This window comes from Dipodomys spectabilis, unplaced genomic scaffold (genome assembly GCF_019054845.1).
Source record: "Dipodomys spectabilis isolate Male_0828 unplaced genomic scaffold, ASM1905484v1 ptg000026l, whole genome shotgun sequence".
Taxonomy (NCBI): Eukaryota; Metazoa; Chordata; class Mammalia; order Rodentia; family Heteromyidae; genus Dipodomys; species Dipodomys spectabilis.
The window spans coordinates 2,637,239-2,657,981 of record NW_024870703.1 but is presented as its reverse complement, the minus strand read 5'-3'; the positions used below and the strand labels follow the sequence as shown (position 1 = coordinate 2,657,981).

Sequence of the window (20,743 nt, the reverse complement as noted above, 5' to 3'; positions counted from 1 at the left end):
AATTGCAGAAGACTACGTGGAATTACTAATTGCAGGAAAATGATGAAGGAAGAAACTGGTCTCTCTTCCCAACTAGAGACTACCATAAGATATCTGGCTAGCACTTTAGACAAGAAATGTGACCATCTCTTACATTTTTACCAAAGATCACTCTATCATACCTCAGAAGACTGGACAAGAGGCTTTAAAAACACATTTAGAAAATACATAACTTTACCTTCTTTCCAAGTTCAAATTTACATATTCTCTAATTCATAGAAGAACCAGGAAAACAAAACCACACAAAATCTCTATTGAGGGCGATTTACAAGGTTAAATTGAAGTATTACACAACAACCTGAATATGGATATATCAAAATAAAATTTCCTTGCATGACCACTCTATGCCACCAAATACATCCAAAATATATTTAACAATATGTGGTAACATGAAATTCTTACAAATAAGGTATTTGTTACTTAAAAAAAAAATCTCAGCTAGAGAACAACTTCAATTGAAGAGAAGCTTTTGGGAGAATGTTAGGTTTTATCTTGTTTATGTTGGTATGTACTATATACAATTACTGGCCTTAAGGGGCATTTATGCATTAAATCTTAGAGTAATAAAATGAATAGCACAAAATGTCTAAAGTCAGAAAAAGACGAGAAGGAAGTGACAGATTGCTAATTTTGGTTCTTTATTTGGGGGATATGTAATATTTACTATAAATATACTATGCTTCTAGTTTATACTAAAACCGCTGATCAAAAGGTATATCCCTAAATCAAAATCAATTAAGAGCTTGGCTCCAAAATATAGCTTCCGTCCCAGCAGAGTACAAAGAAGAAACACTTAAGGCAAATATGTACAACAATTCGCTAATCAAATTTGCAATGCTCTTTCATGCTCCCAAGATGAAAGGATTTCAAAGAGCACTCCTTACTCATCGTCTCCCCCATCCTCCTTGACATTTCCTCTGGTCAGGACCAACACATCCTTTAATAGTCACGGAAGTGAATCAGCCCACATTTATGTGGCTTTCTTCTATACATCAGAGAGGTGCTTAGTAATCTCCAATTAATGTCAGTAGACTAATATATAAGAGAAGTTTTTCTAGAAGTGACACCATTGGTAAAATTCAGTATATAATGAAAATTCAGCTCACATTTTGCTGATTATTTCTAAGAGATTGTTTTTCAATATTAAGTAATCCTCAAAGTGGCTAATCTAAATGCTTATGGTAAAGTATTTTATAATTTCCATGTAATGTATACTATTTGTAAAAGTTATCATCGGTTCATTGTTCTTACAAATAATATCTAAATAAGAAAGTTAGAACTACAAAAAAAAAGGATGAGTGAATGCCAAGATTAAAAATTTCCAAGCAATAGTAGTAAGTTGGATTGGCAATAAATTTAAACCATGGGGTGGTAAGGATGCCAGGAGACTTATTCCTCAATTATACAACAAATACTTATTAAAGTAGGTACTGAGTGGCCATGCTCATAAAAAAATTTGAGCCTCACATAGACCTAGGGCATTAAGTATATAGGTGCATATATATATATATATATATATATATATATATACATATATACGTATATAGATATAGATATAGATATTACTGACCAAGCTTCCAGCCTGAACTGAAGGAAATTTTAACAGGCTATATTTTTATATTATTTTTATGATTTTTTATCATTGTTATAAACCTATTCTTTGCCATCATGAATTCTGTCTCTATTTGAAAGTAATAGACAGCTATTATCTAACTAGAAAACAATTCATGACAGAAGTTGGCTACAACAAATGAGATAATTATTGAACTGAGGCAATCAGTAATGCACTGAATGTTTTTGCCCCAAACTTTCTTTAAACAACCTACTGTTATCAATTCTTAGTTGAGGACTTAAGAAAACATCAGTTAAAATATGCAAACTTTCAATAAATAAAACTACTAATGTTGAGTGTTAAACTCTTTCAATACCATCAACAAAAAGGTAGATAACTTTCTCAGAATTATATTGAAACCAAATTGCCTGTCACTTTATATTGACAATGGTTATGTTGAGAGTTCACAGTTAACTTAAACTGCAATATTTTCAATATTTAATTAAATCAGTTATTCTTTCAGAAAAGCTTTTATTGACTACTTATCCTCTAAGTACTGTTAGAAATTCCTTAATCTTCATTTCATATATTTCATATCTCTTCATCTCATAAACCCTGACAATTTCAAAATTAGTACTATATGGCTTTCAACTTCACAGTGAGACAATTTATATTTATAACAAAAAGATCTATCAAAACTAGGCCACCTGATTCAATACTCCTTTATTCCAAGTTGTAATACTTTTTAAGATCACATTTAGTCAAAATTTAAATGTGATTACATTTTCAAGTGAAATCAAACTCTGAAGAATGGGAGCCAAACCAAATATTCAAATCTTCATTGAAATTATTTGCCATTCAGATTTTTTAAGTTACTTAGTTGAAATAGCATCATACATTTCAGCAAGAATGGAGCATCTTTTAATGAATGTAATCAACTTTGCTGTTTATTGCTTTACTCTATCAATTAGAGATGGAAATTATGTATTTAAATGAGATCAATACATACTATATACTTTACTGACTTTGAAGTCTTCCCTGGCAGTTTAATGGTTAGGCAAAATTTATAACTTTTGTAGATTAAAACATATCCCTTCACTTTCCTTCCCTTTCTTTGCCTTTCTGTAAAACTCCCATTTTTTTGTTCTTTAAATGTTAAACTCCTTTTCCATTTTTCATGTATCTAATGTTACAAGAAGGAATTAAAGGTAAACTCAGTATTAAAAGCCTAAACAAACAAAAATTCTTACCTGTGCTAATTTTGATTGTATGTTGAAACATGAAAAAATGATTGTATCAGTGCAAATGACTTAGTGAGTCACTAATGGGTGGATTTTTAAAAATGTATGCAATAGAAATAAGGGGAGAAAAGTACAGTTTTACTGGGACAGATTTGAACTAAGATTGAGTTAATACAAGAGTAGACAGTGCTGACAAAATGTATTTGGGAATCCCAGAAACCTAACTTGTTAAAGACAAGTTCTAGAAATGGGAGATTTTGGATATTTCAAATACAAGACCAAGAATGTATAGAGAAAACCACTAACGCCAAAGCAAATGGTTAGATGAGGCTTAGAAAGGAGATTCAGAAAGAAAAAGGCACACTGACAGATAGATCATCTTTCAAGACTCCACCTCCACTAAAGGAGCTGTGGAAGGCACTGAGCTGGTACAGATTCCTAGAAAGCCAATTATTTACTTGTATAAGGGCCCTCAACCCATATCTGGTCAGAGTTGGAAAAAAATGGCCATTCTTGCACACCAAAATCCTTTGACCATAAAACCAACCACAGTTGTTTGAGTAATTCAGTGACAGAGCCCTTTTGATCTGAGAGTGATCGTTGGGACCTTTTCTCAGGCTAAAAGTGTAATTGGTTATGGATCAATAAGTAATTTCTTTTAGAAGGAAAATGTTCTTGGTTTTCTTTCTTTCTTTTATATTTACTTATTGTTTGAACTAGTAAGGCTTCTAAATCAGAACTGAACAAATATATTTTGAAAGCTGAGATTACTCTTAAAAGATTTTTTACTGTATCATACTAGTTAAGTTTATCTCAACTGATCATTTATTTATGATGCCATAAAAGTCCAAATGCTTTCCATTTTGATTGTCTGAAAGGCAGCCGAAATTACTTTCCCAGTGTTTCCATTTTGGCAACTACATTTTGAATGGAAAATTTATGATGGTTCAATAATGGTTGTATTGAGGTTTCTGGTGGCTGTTGTTTGTTTGTTTTCACAAGAGGCAATGAAATCAGCACCTGTAGTCAGTGACAGCTTCTCCACCCCTTAAACCCTTCAGCTTATTGGAAATTTAAGGAATTTAATGTAAAAGATAGGGTAGGAAGATAAGTTAATAAAATCTTTGAGAATTAAAACTGTGTAAAAGTCTGTTAGTGTATTTTGGTATCAAGTGGCTTCCCGAATTATATAGGAGTGGTGCCCAAAAGCCAACTTTTAACAGAAAAGGACCTGATTTCCTTTAAGGCCTGAGAACTACTCAAGAGACAACTTATAAATAAAAACCTTAGGACAAGATATAGGAGAGATAAGCTAAACTTAAATACAAACGAGGATGGAGAGAATTAAGTGCTTCAGAAACTTTTAGAGGATAAACACTTCAGATGAAGAACAGTGATGAGAAGAACCCTACAGCTTTTATGTTTGATTTTTAATGGTGCTATGAGTTGAGCTCACGGGCCTGGCACAGGCAGAGTAGACAGGTGTTACCAGTAACTTATACCACAAGTCCTATAATGTGTGTTATTTTGTTCTGTTAGTAAAATGTACTATCTCTGAACAATGAAATACCATGTGTGTTTCTTTGCCAGTAATACAGGAACACAAGAAAATTACAATCAAAATCACTGGTAATTATTGAATGCAGGGATAACAAAAGAGACTGAACTATTTATAGTCCATTAAGCAGCTTTAAGAAGACAAGGACATTTTTCATTCATAATTGATGTTTGCCTTTTACTATCTTTCAAGTAAATTGTTGTGGGAGTTTTAGAACTTAAAGCAAAAGAATGTTCATGGGCCAGAAATGGTAAGAATCCATACCATTTCCTTGACACAAAATATCCTAGAAACAGCATTATTTTGGGTGATTTTCTTTCACACCTCCAAATACTGTTAAAGTTTTCCTTCTTTCCTTGGGCTTCATGTAATGTTGCCTAATTTTTCTCTCTGGCAAGAAAAGGAATCAGAACTCTGAAAACAGATCTTTGTATGTCACTAGTATCATAACTTCCTGCTTCCAGCCAGATGGTATACTATTCATTGAGCAATAAATTATTTTATTAATTTGGCAAGTCTGCCAAAAGGCACTAAAAGTACTCTAAAAGACTTCATGAACACAAAATTGAGAGAAATTCCTGCTCAAAAAGAATTTTTTCCCCAATTGTAAAGTAGTGGTTAACAGTAATAAATCTGAAGTTTTATTATCTCTAGATAGTACTCCTCTTTTCTATGGTATATATCTTCTGCTGGTCTCCAAGGCAGGGTCGGAGGCTTTAAGGAGGCAACATTATAAGTTACATATAAAAGGTTAACAGCAAATGTAATGTCCAAAGTAAATGCCTAGACGTATTTAAAGAGTACTTACTATATGCAGTTCTAGGTAATCACCCAGGCCTGAAGAGCTGTCCACTCGTACCAATACAGCTTCTTTCTGAACAGTGCTAAACCCTATGGCCAGTCTGTCCGCTCTTGTGCTTGGCCGGTCATTTGGAGGCCATTTATACGTGATTTGTCCACCACCTTTGCTAAAGATATACGTTGTCCCAGCTGCAAAACACAAACAAAAACACCATCAGTTAGTCCCAAATATTTCTAGCCTATATTTTTTTGCGTTTATCATGTGGACATACCACTCAAATACTGACTTTAGACACAGATATACAGTAAAGCAAGTAATAGATTTCTATCAAACTTGCTCAAAAGAGAACTGAATTGTTTTAAGATAAATAGAGAAGCAGTTCAATCTTAATATACTCATTAAATCTACCAGCAGGTGTTTGAGAACAAACTGTAGATTATGACAAGATTTTTCCACTGAGCTGGACAAGCATGCGATGAAATAAGGCTTTATTTCTTCCTGCCACTTTTGAAGAAATAGTTCAGCCAGTAGGAAACTGACTGAAGGCTTCCAAAAAGCAGCAGAAACATTTATCAACTTGTTTTTGCAACAAAAGCTACATGTAGATCTGACAGGGTCATTCAGTATAGCAGAGCAAATTTTTTATGGGAGAAGTGTTTATTCACATGTGACAGATGATAAGTAATGAATGGACATCCATAAGCTCCAATAGTCAGGTAGAGGCAATACAGATAATAGGTTCAATCTATAGAAGTCAGGTCTTATTTAACAAGCAACATCTAGTGGCTATTGTGAAAAGTCTCACCTGATCCAACCTCTGATTCCTGGGCACCAGGAAGTGAGCACTACTAGTTTCACAACACTGAAGAAAATGTCACACAGGGTCTGATTCTGTCAGTGCTCAAGCTTTGCTGTATGATAATGATACCAGGAAATCACTCATCCTAATTTAAAGAGTTTTGTTTCTAATGACATCACTCAGCATCCAGTGCAGTAAACTTTTATATCATTGATTGTCATTGCTTTGCTAGCATCTCTCTCTCTCACTGAATACAATGAAGGAAAATCTTTGAGTCACAAGTTTTATCTCTAGAGAACCAAAGGAGAGATACCTCCAAACTAAAAGTGATTACAGAAACATGTATTTAATAAGCCCAGACAGGCCTTAGGGAGAATCTATAAAGGAAGGAATAGCCTTTGAATAACAAAAAATGCCAATGTGTATATCTCCCCCCCTTTACCTCCTAATGTGCATTTACTGAGTACCTACTGTGAGTACCATATTATGTTAACTTGACTGGACCAATCCAATTCCCAAGTAGCTGGTGATATATTATTTCTGGGCTTTTCTGTTAGGACATTGTTGGATGAAATTAGCAATTGTATTGGTCTGAGTAAACCAGATTGCTCCATCCACTGTTGAGTGGTGATCATTTAAAATCCTTTGAGGGTCTGAGCAGAACAAAATTAGAGGGAAATTGGGTTTTCCTTCTTTTTTTTTTTTCTGTTTAATGAAGAGCATGACTTTTTTGGATCCTGATTCTCAAGCCTTCAGAACCAAACAAATTTTACACTATTAGCTCTCCGGTTCTCAGGCCACTATACCACCAGCTTTCCCCAGTCTCCTTGTAAGAGGCTGTGTGTGCATAGAGGTACTCCACTTTGGTTCTGTTTCTCTGGATAACTCTACCATGTATAAAACATGGAAAAGAGCAACATTAATGGTTAGGCTGCAAAACATCATATTTTTTAATTGGAAAAGAGCTTCTATTGTTAGTAATATATGTAAATGTGCATAGAACAATATGGTCTGAAGATAACATTGCATCAAGTTTTTATGAATAACAATTTGCCAATTAAATGAAGTTGACTGCCTCTCATGTTTGTGTGTATTTAATTAAATAGTGGATTGATTTTATGCTCTTTTGAGGGGACAACCAATCTTCATTTTCTATCTTAGACATTTATTTTCATAAGCTCTTGAGAATCTTCAAAATCTTCTGAAATATGTACATAATAATTTGAGGTTATAAGAGCTCTTGGTATGTAAATCTGTCCCAATAAACATGTCAGGGGTCAACAGTGTAAAAGTGATAAACCAGAATATTGATTATGAAAAAAAAATTAATGAAATTAATTTATCTCATTCACACAAGGAAAGATAAAGATAAAGATAAAGAAAGGTATCAATTAGTTTGCAAATAAGCAAGATTCAGAATTTGTAGACTGTGCATTAAAAATGTAAAATTTTGCAGAGCATCGTTCAATGCATATTCTTCTCCTATGATATTAAGAAGCAAGTCCTATTTGGTAAATATTTTTTCAGTTCTCATTTCTTACAGATAATTAAATATTAATCATTTTGATAAAGTACTTGTCATGAAAATATGTTATATAAAAAGATTTCTTTTTCAAAAGTAGTTGTTGTCTCTGTATGGTAATACTTCATGATTCATTTATGTTTCTCCTTTAAAATAACTTTTTTCTCTATGGCTATGTATTTCATGAGAAATAAGAAAAAAATGTTCCAAAGTAGAGATACTATTTAACAGTGTATGACATCAACTATGTCTAAGATTTCTGATGCTTTCTAATAGAACACAGAGAAGCAGTATGTAAAAAATTATCTTCATCTATACTCACCACTGGCATGACTATTTTCCAACTCTTTCCAACTGTTACATACAAGGTAGGATAAATATTTCTCCCATTAAAAATACTTGAGAATATAAGAGTTGAGGTTGTTAGGCTAGGCTGATATCAAAGCTAATATTCAGACTCCTGTTCTTATTATAAGACAATCCAGATGAAGTTCATTGGACCTGCCAGTCTGAATGTCAAGGTCAGCTGTTATCATATTCCAATGCTTCATATCCATATGGTGACATTTATCCTTCATATTCTTACAATCTCCTTTCACCTCACAATCGTGTGAAACAAATAAACCTAACCTATGCATGTAAAAATGACAAAGCATTTAAGATAGGTATACTGATATTACCTTCACTTCTGGAACTATGTTTCTAATTTCTTAGGCATGTGATAATAATTTAAAGGTTTATATTTTCAGTAAGATAAATGGGACAAGTTCATGCTTGCAATCCTAGCTATCCAGAAGGTTAAGATCAGAGAATTGTCATTCTAAGTGAGTCCAGGCAGAAAAATCTGCAAGACTTGGTATCCAAATAACTAGCAAAAAGTCATGCTGGAAATACAGCTCAAATGGTAGAGTGCCAACTAGGACCAAGAAAGCCAAGTGAGGGTTCAAGGACTTGAGTTCAAATTCCAGACTTGCAAAAATACATGACAAGACAGATATCATTACTTGAAATTTAATTTCATTATCATTTCACTTTCTTAAAGTTTGAACTAAGCATTAGAAGGCAGTTACTATACCATTTGTGCCATGCCTACACCTCTTGGCTTTATTTCTTTTTATAGAATCTCTGTGTTTTTCTAGGAATAGGTTAGACCATGACCTAACTAGTTATATTCTTATACAGCTAGGATTACAAAAGTAAACTCCCACATCCAGTTTATTGGTTGAACTGGGGTCCTGAAATTGTAATTCTCTTGATCTCCATTTCTTGAATTTGCTGTTTTCAATATATAGTAACTACCAGACCGCTAACTAATCATTCTTTTCAATGATTTAAGTTATGCTTCTTTTTTTTCTGGTGTCTTTTTAGCTAAATACATCTGGATAGATGAGTCTCTTCCCTGTATACTGAGTATACACATCAATATACTCAGAACAATTTCATAATACACAAATAAATTAGAGGTTTGGTATTACCACAGGTTTCTTCTATCTACCTCCACAGGCATCTGGTTTATTTATTTATTTTAAACTGCTCAGTGTCATACTTGACAAATTTTTCTATATTCTTAAATCATTCCTTCCATCCAGCCAAAACATTATTTCTCATAATCAAATACCGTCAATTGTCTAAAAGAGTCAAAATCTACCTGATTTTACATTGTTCTATGAATCAAGGTCACAATAGACTTCCTGTAGCAGAGGCCTTTCAAGATTTAGAATAGAACTCTGGCCTCGGACATCCCTGGACTTCAATTCTAACTATATCCTTTGCTATCTATTCTCTAACCTAGTTATTTGTGCTAAATTTTGTGCTTCTAATTAGCTGAATTAAATGGAGCTAGCAAACTTGTCTTATTGAATCGCTGCCAGGATTAAATGAGATATTACACAGCAATACTTTAGCTCTCATCATGGTAAGTGACCAATAAAGCACAGGGAAGAGGTGGGTTTTTGTGTGCAAGTATGTGTACCATAAAAATATAAAGTAACATCACAACCTTTTCATTTTATTGTAATACAAAAAATGAGAATAATTAATTATATTTTAGTTGTGTTCAAATTGATAGTTTTAAGAAGAATCTTCCTCTATCACAGTTTCTATTCATCTTTTCAGTTTTTTTATCTTATGGCTTAGTACTTTAATTGATATAAAGCAATTATTATTTTATTACATCTTATGTCAATTACATTATTAAACTATTATGTTATATAAATAATTATTATTTCCATTCACTGTTCATTGACAATCATAATATATTTCATCAAATCACATGGAAATTTCATGAGAGAAAGTATCAATTCATCTTCATCAATAATCCAGGTGGTAAAAATGATGTAGCACACAGTAGAAATTTTCACTTGACCTTAAATAAATGAGCGAGTCTACAAAAAATAAAACGACCTGCAAACTAGATTTTTTCAACCTTACCTTTAGAGAGACACGTATGGGTGAATTAAATGTGTGATGACAACTCAATCACTGCTTCATGCTTTTAATCAATAGGAAGGCGAGAGTGGTGGCTTGTGTGGCTTTGTTATTGGGGCTGGTTTTCATACTGCAAATAAAATCCCATCGATGATGTGACTCCTAATAGATTTATTGCGAATTCATCTTGGCATTCAGCATATCACTAAATGCAGGGCTAACTCAACCTTCACGTGGTTTTCTGTCCTCTCTCTGCGAAGCTGTGCAGCAAGCGCTTTTCACTCTGAATTCAGCATCTTGCAGTCTCACTTGGTTTTTTCAACTTAAGGTGGGTGCTCTACCATCTCCACTTCCAGTTGTTTGTTTGTTTGTTTATTGCTGGCTAATTGGAGATAAGAGTCTCAAAAATCTTTCTGTCCAGGATGGATTTGAACTAGGATCCTCAGATCTCAGCCTGAGTCGTTTAGACTACAAGCTTGAGATCTCAGCGTGAGTCATTCACACTATAAGCTTGAGCCATCAGTGCTCCGTGAATCTCACTCATTTTAATTTATTAACAAGCATAGCCCACCAGCTATAAAGTGAGCAGTGACAATGTATTTTACTATGCAATAAGTGTTTGTAAAAGTCCAGTGTGGTCTTCAATTTCTAATGTTTTCCCTGCCTGTAGTATGCTAATAAGAAACATGTTTTACTCTTCTAAAGCACATTCTTTACCCAAAGAGTACTCTTCTCTCTATCTCTTTCTTACCAACCATCACCTCCCCCTTAATATTTCTACCTCAGCCTGACTTTACTCCTACAAAAGCTAATGTATTCTCCCAAATGGATTGAGTCTCTCTGAAAACAAAAACCAATCAGCATGTATAGGTCTGTATATTAGTGACTGGCTCTGCATTCTTGCTATATGAATAATAATATAATTAACTTCTGAAAAGATTAGCTTATGGAATATAACATGTATTTGAATAAAAGTTTTTTTTCTTCAAAGACCTATATTTCTTCAAATGTCACCATGCAGCTAACATGAAACACTCAAGCCATTATGTTTCTATTAAATGTAACAGGGATATAACACTTTTTCCAGTGAAAGTGTACCAGGCAGTCAGATGGAAATTAAAACAATTACAAATAAGGGGCGCTTTTATTCCTCATATAACTGTGTCAAAATGACATTATTAAATTTAAATTTTCTGAACGTTTTCCACTTACGTGGAAATATTCTTAAGTAGAATTCATTTGTGATTAAGAGAGCTCCTTGTTTGTCTAAAATTTTTAGGTAATGTAAAATATCTGAATTGGTGAAACAAACAAAAATATAAATTACTAAAGCAACAACCTATTGCATTTCAGTGTCTTTCTAAATTATAAATTTTGTGCACTATAAAAAGGAATTGTTTCATGAAAATAAACACTATTATTTTTACTGCTACTATTGCTATTTTACTATTTTTAAACTAGTACTATTTTTTTTTTATTTTTATTTTTTGTGAACACACTGTACAGAGGGGTTACAATTACATGGGCAGGTTAATGAGTACATTTCTTATCAAGCATTGCAGCCTCCTCCTTTGTTTACCCTTCACATCCCTTCCCAGCCTCCCCCCCCCCACCCAATCCTCCCTGCTCCCCCCCCCCCAACATTGTAACTCTGGCAACTTGTACTTCTCATTGTTGCAACAGGTCCACCTGTATCCTTAAATGACTTGTTTTTCCCCATCTCCTCTACAAGTTATACTGACATCAAATATAGTGAAAGCAGGGGTTATACTGTGGGGGAGGGATATACAAAGCTACAAAGAGATAATCTTATAAATGCATTAGAAACAAATGCATGAAAGGAAAAAAACATTAAAATACATATCTAAGGATTCATTTTCCTAACATCACATAATCTGACCTTTTCCGCTTGACTCATACCTATACTAGATATTGCAAATAAGGGAAACCATGGGACCTATTAAACTAGTACTATTTTAACTATTTTTCCATTCCTTAAAATTTTATATACAAGAATAATAAAAACTTAAATAAACTTGTATTTTATTAGAAGATATTAAAATAATAAGATTAAGATAAATTCCTACCTGTTAATATGTAATCAACTCCAAATCTAAAAGCTAATGACACCAATATTAAGAAATAACCAATTATCCTTGAGCCAATGTTTGTATCTAAATTTGCAAATATATGAGAAAAGGGAAAGGAAAATAAAGAGTACATATATCATAATTGGACATTTGTGATAGAGGAGGCAGACTTAGTAGTGCTGATAAATTAATTCCGACCAGATAAAAAGGCTAGGTGCCATAATTAGCTACCAAAAGCCCAGAAGTAGAGCTATGGCTCAAGTAGTATAGTGCTAGCCTTGAGCAAACAAAAAGTTCAGGCACTGTGCCCAGACCCTGAGTTCATTCAAGCCCCAGGACAAGCACAAATAAAGAGAAAAAAGAGGAAATAGAGAATAAAGCTAAGTTTATAATCACATATCTTTAAGAAAGAGACACATTTAAAAAGAAAAATAAACCCTTAAAATATGGCTGAAATGTTTTAGGCCCTGGCCTGATTTTCTTGATCAAAGTAAAAATACTTGGGATATTTCACATATACCTTATAATGTAAGTCTTATACAAATAGCTAAGGATGATACTCGAACTAGGAAAAAACAATGGGAAGTTAATTCTTATATGGAACTTATGTGTTTCAGCAAAACCCCAATCTTTTTTGAAATAAGGCACCTTACTATACTTAAAAAAAAAGTTGTTGAAATTTTATTAAAGGGAATGCTCACTTGCAAGTGAGAATTGTGATGCCACTGTTTCCATGCTGAATTTCCTCATAGTGGCACTATACAGAACCAGGTACCCACATTACTTCACCAAAGACAAATCAGCCTATCTGGAGTTCATTGCAAAGCCTCTTGAACCCCATCAGAGTCAGATACGTTGATATACTAACAAGGACCACCAGGATTCAGTGGGTGTTAATAATGATTTCCAAATTTCCCAAGGAATCAAAAAGAGGCTGGAACACCCAGATCTCACAGTACTCCTACAGGATACAAAAGTGGGACAGAGAACCCTCTCTAGTAAGCCAGTCCATACTAGATTCAGCCCTAGCCCAATAAAGATACCAACCAGTTGAAAGTGAAATAAATGATGTGTGCCTACTCAATAAGAAATTCCAATCAAATAAAACTTGGAAGAAAATGGAAAAGCAAAATGCTATCATGGTGATTTCCTATGGAGTCAGGAATCATTTCTCTCGAAGATAATTTAAATAGTAATTATGTACTCCAATAATTTTTTTTCTTTATCTATTGGTCCAAATCTTTTCTTTAATAGAAACATGAAATGTGAAATATTTTCATACATTTTTCTAGGAAAATACTCTTAGAAAGAATACAGATTTATAAATGCATCATTATTTTTTTTCCTGACCTTGACATTTATGGGAAGAGTATGCTTCAATGAAAACAAAGTATTCAGTCTTCGAAAAACAAGTATGTCCTTCCCTGACACCTGAAGTTATATTTTAGGATGTAAATGGATGCAAGGGTGACCTCCCTTGCCCACATCCTTGACATATGTTCAGGAATAGCACAAATAGTGACATTCTGCAATTAACAATTAATATTTCCCAACTTTTAATGGAATAAAAAAAAGGCTGAATTATCCATACAGCATAGCAGATCTACTGCACAAACTAAAACCATTCAAACAAACGATGTGACTTAATGTTCACTGGAATCACACAAAGATACGATTATGCAATCAGTTGCTGATGTTAAGTAAATTCATTACAGTGAATTGCTCTTTTTTGTTCTAGAAGGAAATCTATGAAAATATGAAATGTTCACCAGCCACCCTTTCTCTTGGTTTTCTGATTAGGACTAATAGTGTGAAAGGAGGAAGGAAAACAAAACTTAAAACATGCAGCCCTTTCAGAGAGATTGATGTGTACATTAAAGATAAAAAGCTGGACAGAACAGCTTGTGTGTGTGAGGTGTCACAGCAATGGTTTGGAGGCATGTCATCATCTTGTTTAAACTGATAACTAGGCTACTGTAAATAATGATATTCAAATCACAATTAACAGTAATCTTGAAAACAAAAGGCGAAAATAATCAATAAAGCTTGATGCAGGAGGCTCACACTTCTAAACTTATCTACTCAGGAGGCAGAGATCAATGTTCAAAAGGTCAATGTTCAAAGCCAGCCCAGACAAGAATATCCATGAGACTCTTTTTTTGGGGGGGGGGGGGTGGGGGTGGGGGTGGTCTGGTGGTGGGGCCTGAACTCTGGGCCTGGGCGCTGTCCCTCAGCTCTTCAGCTCAAGGCTAGCGCTCTACTACTTGAGCCACAGCGCCATTTCCAGCTTTTTTCTTTTTGCTTATGTGGTGCTGAGGAATTGAACCCAGGGCCTCATGCATGCAAGGCAAGCGCTCTACCACTGAGCCACCTTCCCAGCCCCACCCATGAGAATCTTATCTCTAATTATTCTAGTTATTCAAGTTATTCTAGTTATTACTCTAGTTATTCAAAATTTTGAAATTATTTTCCAGCTAATTGGTACTATTTTAGAAAGTCTGTGCAGTAAGTAATAATTCATTTACTAGTCTAGTCTATCTGTAATATACTTAAAAACAAACACTTGTTATTTTTTCCTCAAATACATTGTCCCTCCCCCCCCCCCCGCACCTGCCCTGCAACAGTTAATTTCTATGGTTTGACTTGTCAAGTGAAACAAACTTTTCTAAGATGAATATGATTCCCAAAATTTATAAAAGTCTCTAGGTCTAAGTTATGTGATTGAGAGGAAAAAAAAAAAAAACAAAACAAAAAGTAAGAACTTCTGCTAATCAGATTAAGGAAAATTTCACAAAGACAGTAAAATAATTCACAACAACCCCACTGCCAATAATCCCTAGAACTTTAAATGCTTACATCTTCCCTTCTAAAACAAGACACCCTCAAGCAATAAGTGAACTTTATTAAGAAGTCTCTGGCAAGTATTTCAGGAATCAATTTGCATTACAGCTATAGACAGCAAGAGAGAGAGAAGAAATCAAATTGCATTATTAGGTTCTTTAAGAAAAATCTTGTTTTGAAGAGGATTGAATAGGTTGTACTAGGTTCCTAGAAAATCCGTAAAATTAGTATCAAAAAATTAGAAGTTGCATTTGTACAGTGATGCCCTTCAATTTACTTATTTCAAAATTTAATTGTTCAAATTTTCAACACTGATTAAAATAAAAATTCCAGCCAAGAAACCAGCTACTCAATAATCCTTTTTTTAATTCATTTATCATTACAGAAATCACTGAGAAGTGTATGAAATGATCTCTATTCTCAAAATCATGTTGAAACAGAGCCTTGAGTCACATTATGCTGACTCAGTACTATGATTAGAACTCATTCAGATCACTGTGAGCTAGTTTCTTCTATTAATTTGTAACCTAAGAAGGGACCATGGTGTCATAGAGAGGCTTAAGAAAATTGTAGATATATAAAAAAATTGTCTAATATATTACTGGGATATATAGAAATGAGTGTTCATTGTGGTTGTGATAAGAGATTAATCAAAAGACAGAACAATGTAATTGTGGTGAGGGGATATGAAACATATATATATATATATATATATATATATATATATACATGTATGCAGACGTCTATATATGTATATTATTATATATACATATATATACATATATATGCACATTTGTGTATATATATATATATATTCCATCAAGAAAAATTATATTATTTCATTTGCCAGAACATGGATGGACCTAGAAAACAAGGACAGTAAGATGTAAGTTAGATCCAAATTACAAATATATGTAACATATGGAAAAGTAGGTCAAATGCACATGTGCACAAATATATTTTATAAAATATGGTATATGGAAGGGAAATTGCAAATAGTGTAACTCTCTTTAACAACTAATAAGCAGTTTAACTAAATGTATACCAGGAAGCTGGAACTTAAGGTGTCAGATGAGAGGTGAGGTCAAGGAAAGGTCATAAGAGGTAGCTGAATGGAGAAAGGAAGGATGGGTTAATGTGGCTATAATACTCAAGATACATATATGGAAGATAACTGGAAAAATTGAGGGGATAGGTGAGGTTGAGAGAGAGGGGGGAGAATAATGAAAGGAGTAACCTGAACAAATGGACTGCACTCATAAAGTGACATATTGAATCAAAACCTCTCTGTTTTGAAATGGTAAAAGTCAGATGTTTTGATAAGGTGCTAGAAAAAGACTTCCATTGAGATAGGAATGATGTATTTTGACCAACCCAAACAAATAAAGCGGTACAAAGACAGAAGTATAAAGCAGCACAAGGATGCTCCTAGAAAGCAGAAAGGCAGCATCACAGAACCATTCAAGAATAAAGCACCTGTACTCTCACTGACAATTAATTGAGTATATAGTAGAGTATTACATGGTAGTGGTGAAAGAAAACTATACTCATCACTTAAAATAAGATTGCACTTCTTGAATCTTTTTTCCATACTTGCATGGCTCATATTGGGCTTCATTTGACTTTAAATCTTGTAATAAGTATTCATCTTAATTGATCTGGTACTGTTCTGTTTTTTCTTAATATAAATCTACATTACAAGGCAATATCAAATTTGTTTTGGAAATAAAATCTCTAATTACTCTTCTGTTCAAAGATCTTCAGTGATTAAATCATTGTCTAACATAGTAGGTAAAGAATCTTGTATAAGGTAACTAAATGTTCCCCATTAAAGAATTTAGGGAATTTCTTAGTTTCTTGATACAACACCATTTCTTTTTGGAAAATAACATTTAATAGAGTTCTGGAAAAGTTAAGAGCTAATTTTGTAGACAGGATTTTGATGAAGTATAGTTAAAAAAAAAGGCATAAATATTTTTAAAAGAGTAGATTCACTTATATAAATGAGAAATCAATTTTGTTTTAGGAAGAAATCCATGTCTTTTTAATGTGCAGTATTTTCTCTTTGTTTCTTGAATTAAATCCCTAGATAAGTACAGAGTACAAACCAAATTAGGATTAACCAAGGTTAATATTAAAAAAAATGATTAGATAAATGCTAATGTATCATTATATTAAAAACTGTGAAATGCAATTTTCTTTTAACAAGGAGTCACATACAGTCTAAAAGGAAAAAATATAATGTCATAAGACAGATTAATAGGAGTGTCTTGATGATATTTTGCTATCTCACAAATATCTCTATCTTCATGAGAAAGGAAATCATTTCTCTTTTTTTTTTTTGGTGCTGATATAAGCTTAGTAGAAAAAATAGTAGCAGCTACATTAATTAAAGTAAAATAAGATAAATGCAACTTCTGTTTGCTTATTCATCCATCAACTCATACTTTGAAATAGTTTATAAAGATTACATTAAGAATCACATTTAGCCAATTCTATGAAGTATCATTATTGATATGTTTTCATAACAACAGTTTTGAGGAAGAAAAAAGCCTGGGAAGTTGGCCATTTTGGCAATCCACTGTGGGAATTTGTAAAGTGGAAAATGGAAAGATGGAAGTGTTTGAACCCCTAACAATTTATTCCAGTGAATCTGAAAGGAAAATGTAACCCAGGCAGAAAGTAATCCAAAAGACTGCATGGACAGAAGTCAAGTACAAGAAAAGATTTATTGCCAGCAGAGCTGACAAGGCCAAGTTCTCATGAGGAAAGGGAGAAAATGGCATTGTCAGGCACCTTGGAGGCAGCTTTTATATCTTGGGGGGCCAGAAGTGGGAGGTGCCTCACCTACTGCTCAGGTGTGCATTTTCTTACATCATCAACAAAGAAAATGAGCTTTGAAAATGATAGATGAAAACAAAAAAAGATTCTTTACCAAGATCTATCTATCTATCTATCTATCTATCTATCTATCTATCTATCTATCTATCTATCTATCTATCTATCTATCTATCTAAAACCCGTGTGAAAATATGTAACTACCTATGAGATGTTTTTGAAATTAAAATGATTGAAACGTTACCGCATTTTCAAGAACCAAATTAGATCTGGAACAAATCATTGTCAAACCATTCTTATTTTGTATGTGGTTCACAAATTCTCTCACCCGAGGCTAAAATTACAAGATGGATGTAATCTGCAAATCAGATTCTTGAAAACACTGGTCCTTCTCAACCTTGAAAAACCCTTCAGGTTTGAAACATAGGTTTTTAAGGTCTAGAGTCCACAATGAGTATCTATGGAAATGTGAAGAAAAATCTACAGGACAAAGGGTAGAGGGCACAGTGAGGATGAAATAAACTTCCTACTTAAAACATTCCGATCTAGGGTCATTTAAAAATGCTTAATTCATTTTAAATTGGTTATTGTATTCAAATGAAGTTTGCCTGCCATCTGTCTTTGAAGTGATTTAAATTAAGTTTTATGTCTCTTATGGGAATGAGAGGCCATTTCCAACTCAGTATAGTCTGCTTACCACCATCAATCACTAATTAGAATTAATTATTAAGACTTCAATTCCCTTTTTTCTCAAATATTCTAAATCATTAATCAAAGGATGACACTACTTTCTGTTCCTTCTTTAGAATATTGAAGTCCTTGTCATGTGACTTTTGGGTAGATGATACTGAAATGATGATTTCTGTCAGATGTGTAACAATAATGCCATCTAAAAGCTACACTGAACCAAGAGAGCAGTATTTTTGGAACAGCAGGCAGTATAAAAGTGCTTTGTGAATATTAACATATTCTAGTAAATTAGTTTGCACTCATTATCATAAGCAATTACTTACTGTTTAGATGCAGCTCATTTTAAATTGGCAAGCAATTTGCAAGCATTAAAACACCACATTGAGAGCTTTCTGCAAATTCACAATATTCTGAGACAAACTGCTAGGTTCACAAGCCAGGGACCAAAACACAGTGACCCAGGAGACTTATTTAGCATTAAAATGTAACAGTTAAGTGGTAAGTGGAGACCGGGAGTTTAAATGCAGGTAGGGTGCTTCAGTGTTATTGGTAGAATAATGTATTGGGGCGGTACTGAAAGAACAAAAGAGCTGAGGAGAAAGCCGGAATTCTCTGCTTTCTAAGAATGAACTGCCAATTTGTCTGAATCTTGGTGCTTGAGTAACTCATTGCATTGTCCTGTGTAATTTCGGGCTACCCAATCAGTCACTTACAAAATGTTTCTGTTATTTAGACCATTACTATTTATTTTTATTTATTTTTTGTTTTGTGTGTGTGTGTGTGTGTGTGTGTGTGTGTGTGTGTATGATAGATGTGCACTGCTATTTATTTTACCTGTTTTAATTACAAATCTCTTGAGAGTTCAAGGAGCTGATACCTGTCTGGATAAAAACCTATATTTCCCAATTTCCTTTGCAGGATAAATGAGCCATGTGGCAAAGCAATGGCGAAGAAACCATGGACAAAAATTATGGCAATTGTTCCAGCTCACATCTTACACTGTCCTCAGCACTCTCTGTCCTGTATTCTCTTGCCCACTTCTTGCTGGTGTTCAGATGGTCACTCTAGGCTGAGCTCAACAGCATACTAATTCAGAGACTCTTAACCTATTATTACTATTAATAATGAGAAAGGCTGTTTGACAGTTTTGGTTAGACATGAATTTCTGGATTTAGTGTTTAAACAAAGTGTTTATGTAGCCTTTAAAACAAATAATAACACATCTCTCATGCTCTTTCTCTCTCTCTTTATATGTGTGTTTGTGTATGTCTCTGTGTATGTGTATGTGTGTGTATGTCTGTGTTTCAACCTCAATTCAGCCAAGAATTTTTTTATTCTTTTTAAGTAGTTGTACAAAGGAGTTGCCATTGAACAAAGCAGTTTAATGAATGCAGTATGTCTTATTCAGTACCACCGCTTTCAACATTCTCATCCCTCCCTCCCAAAATAAAATAAAAATGGACAGAGAGGCTCTAATTATGATTGTTCACAGAGGTAAACTTATTTGCCTGTGACCACAGTGATTTTAAACTTTTCCCATCATAAAAAAAAAAAAAAAACAAAAAAAACCTTCCATAGAAGCCATGTTACCCACTGATAGTAAACTGGTATTTCTCACCCAAGTGTGTTGGGAGGAAGGTCAAGGGAGTCTAGGATTGTAACTCGGAGCCAGTCCTGGGGTCCTTTCAGAAACAAAGTAGCAAACATAGAAAAACAAAGTGAAGGAAGTGATTTAGGAGCTGGTAGCACAGAAAAAGTAACAGATCCACCAAGTGCTTGGGGCTTGAATGCCAAACATGATTTAAACAAACTTATATTGGTAAGTATTTTTCTCTGGTCCTTTGAGACAAACTCTCAGTACTAGATCAGTTAGTTTCACAATCTGGAGCAGTCTTTTCCAGGGCCTTATAACAATCATAAAGAAACATAGGTCCCATGGTTTCCCTTATATGCAGTAAATAATATATGTCTGAGTCAAGCAGAAAAGGTTAGTTAAGTTGATGTTAGGGAAATGAACCCTAAGATATGTATTCAAATGGTTTTTTTTTCTTTCATAGGATTGTTTCTAACACATTTATAAGATTATTTCTTTGTTGCTTTGTATGTCCCTCCCCCATGGTATAACCCCTGCTTTCACTGTATTTGATGTTGTTATAATTTGTGGAGGGGAAGGGAAAAAACAAATTGTTTAAATAGGGATACAGGTGAACCCATTGCAACAATGAGACATACAAGTCTTTATGTGGAAAAGGAACTTTACAACTTTGGTGGAGGTGGGGAGGATTGGGTGGGGGGGGCATACATGTCTGTATGGGATGGGAAGGGAATCAAAGGAGGAGGCTAC

The 20,743-nt window shown here is 33.8% G+C and overlaps 1 protein-coding gene across 19 annotated transcripts in view; it reads right to left on the bottom strand.

The window, feature by feature from the left end:
* Positions 1-20,743, bottom strand: part of Nrxn1 (neurexin 1) — a 1,031,461-nt gene that overhangs the window by 296,149 nt on the left and 714,569 nt on the right. For all 19 annotated transcript variants that reach the window (XM_042675422.1, XM_042675423.1, XM_042675430.1 and 16 more), the window contains one exon: positions 5,199-5,380. In XM_042675422.1, coding sequence (XP_042531356.1) covers positions 5,199-5,380 — 182 coding nt within the window. The remainder of the gene's footprint in view (positions 1-5,198; positions 5,381-20,743) is intronic.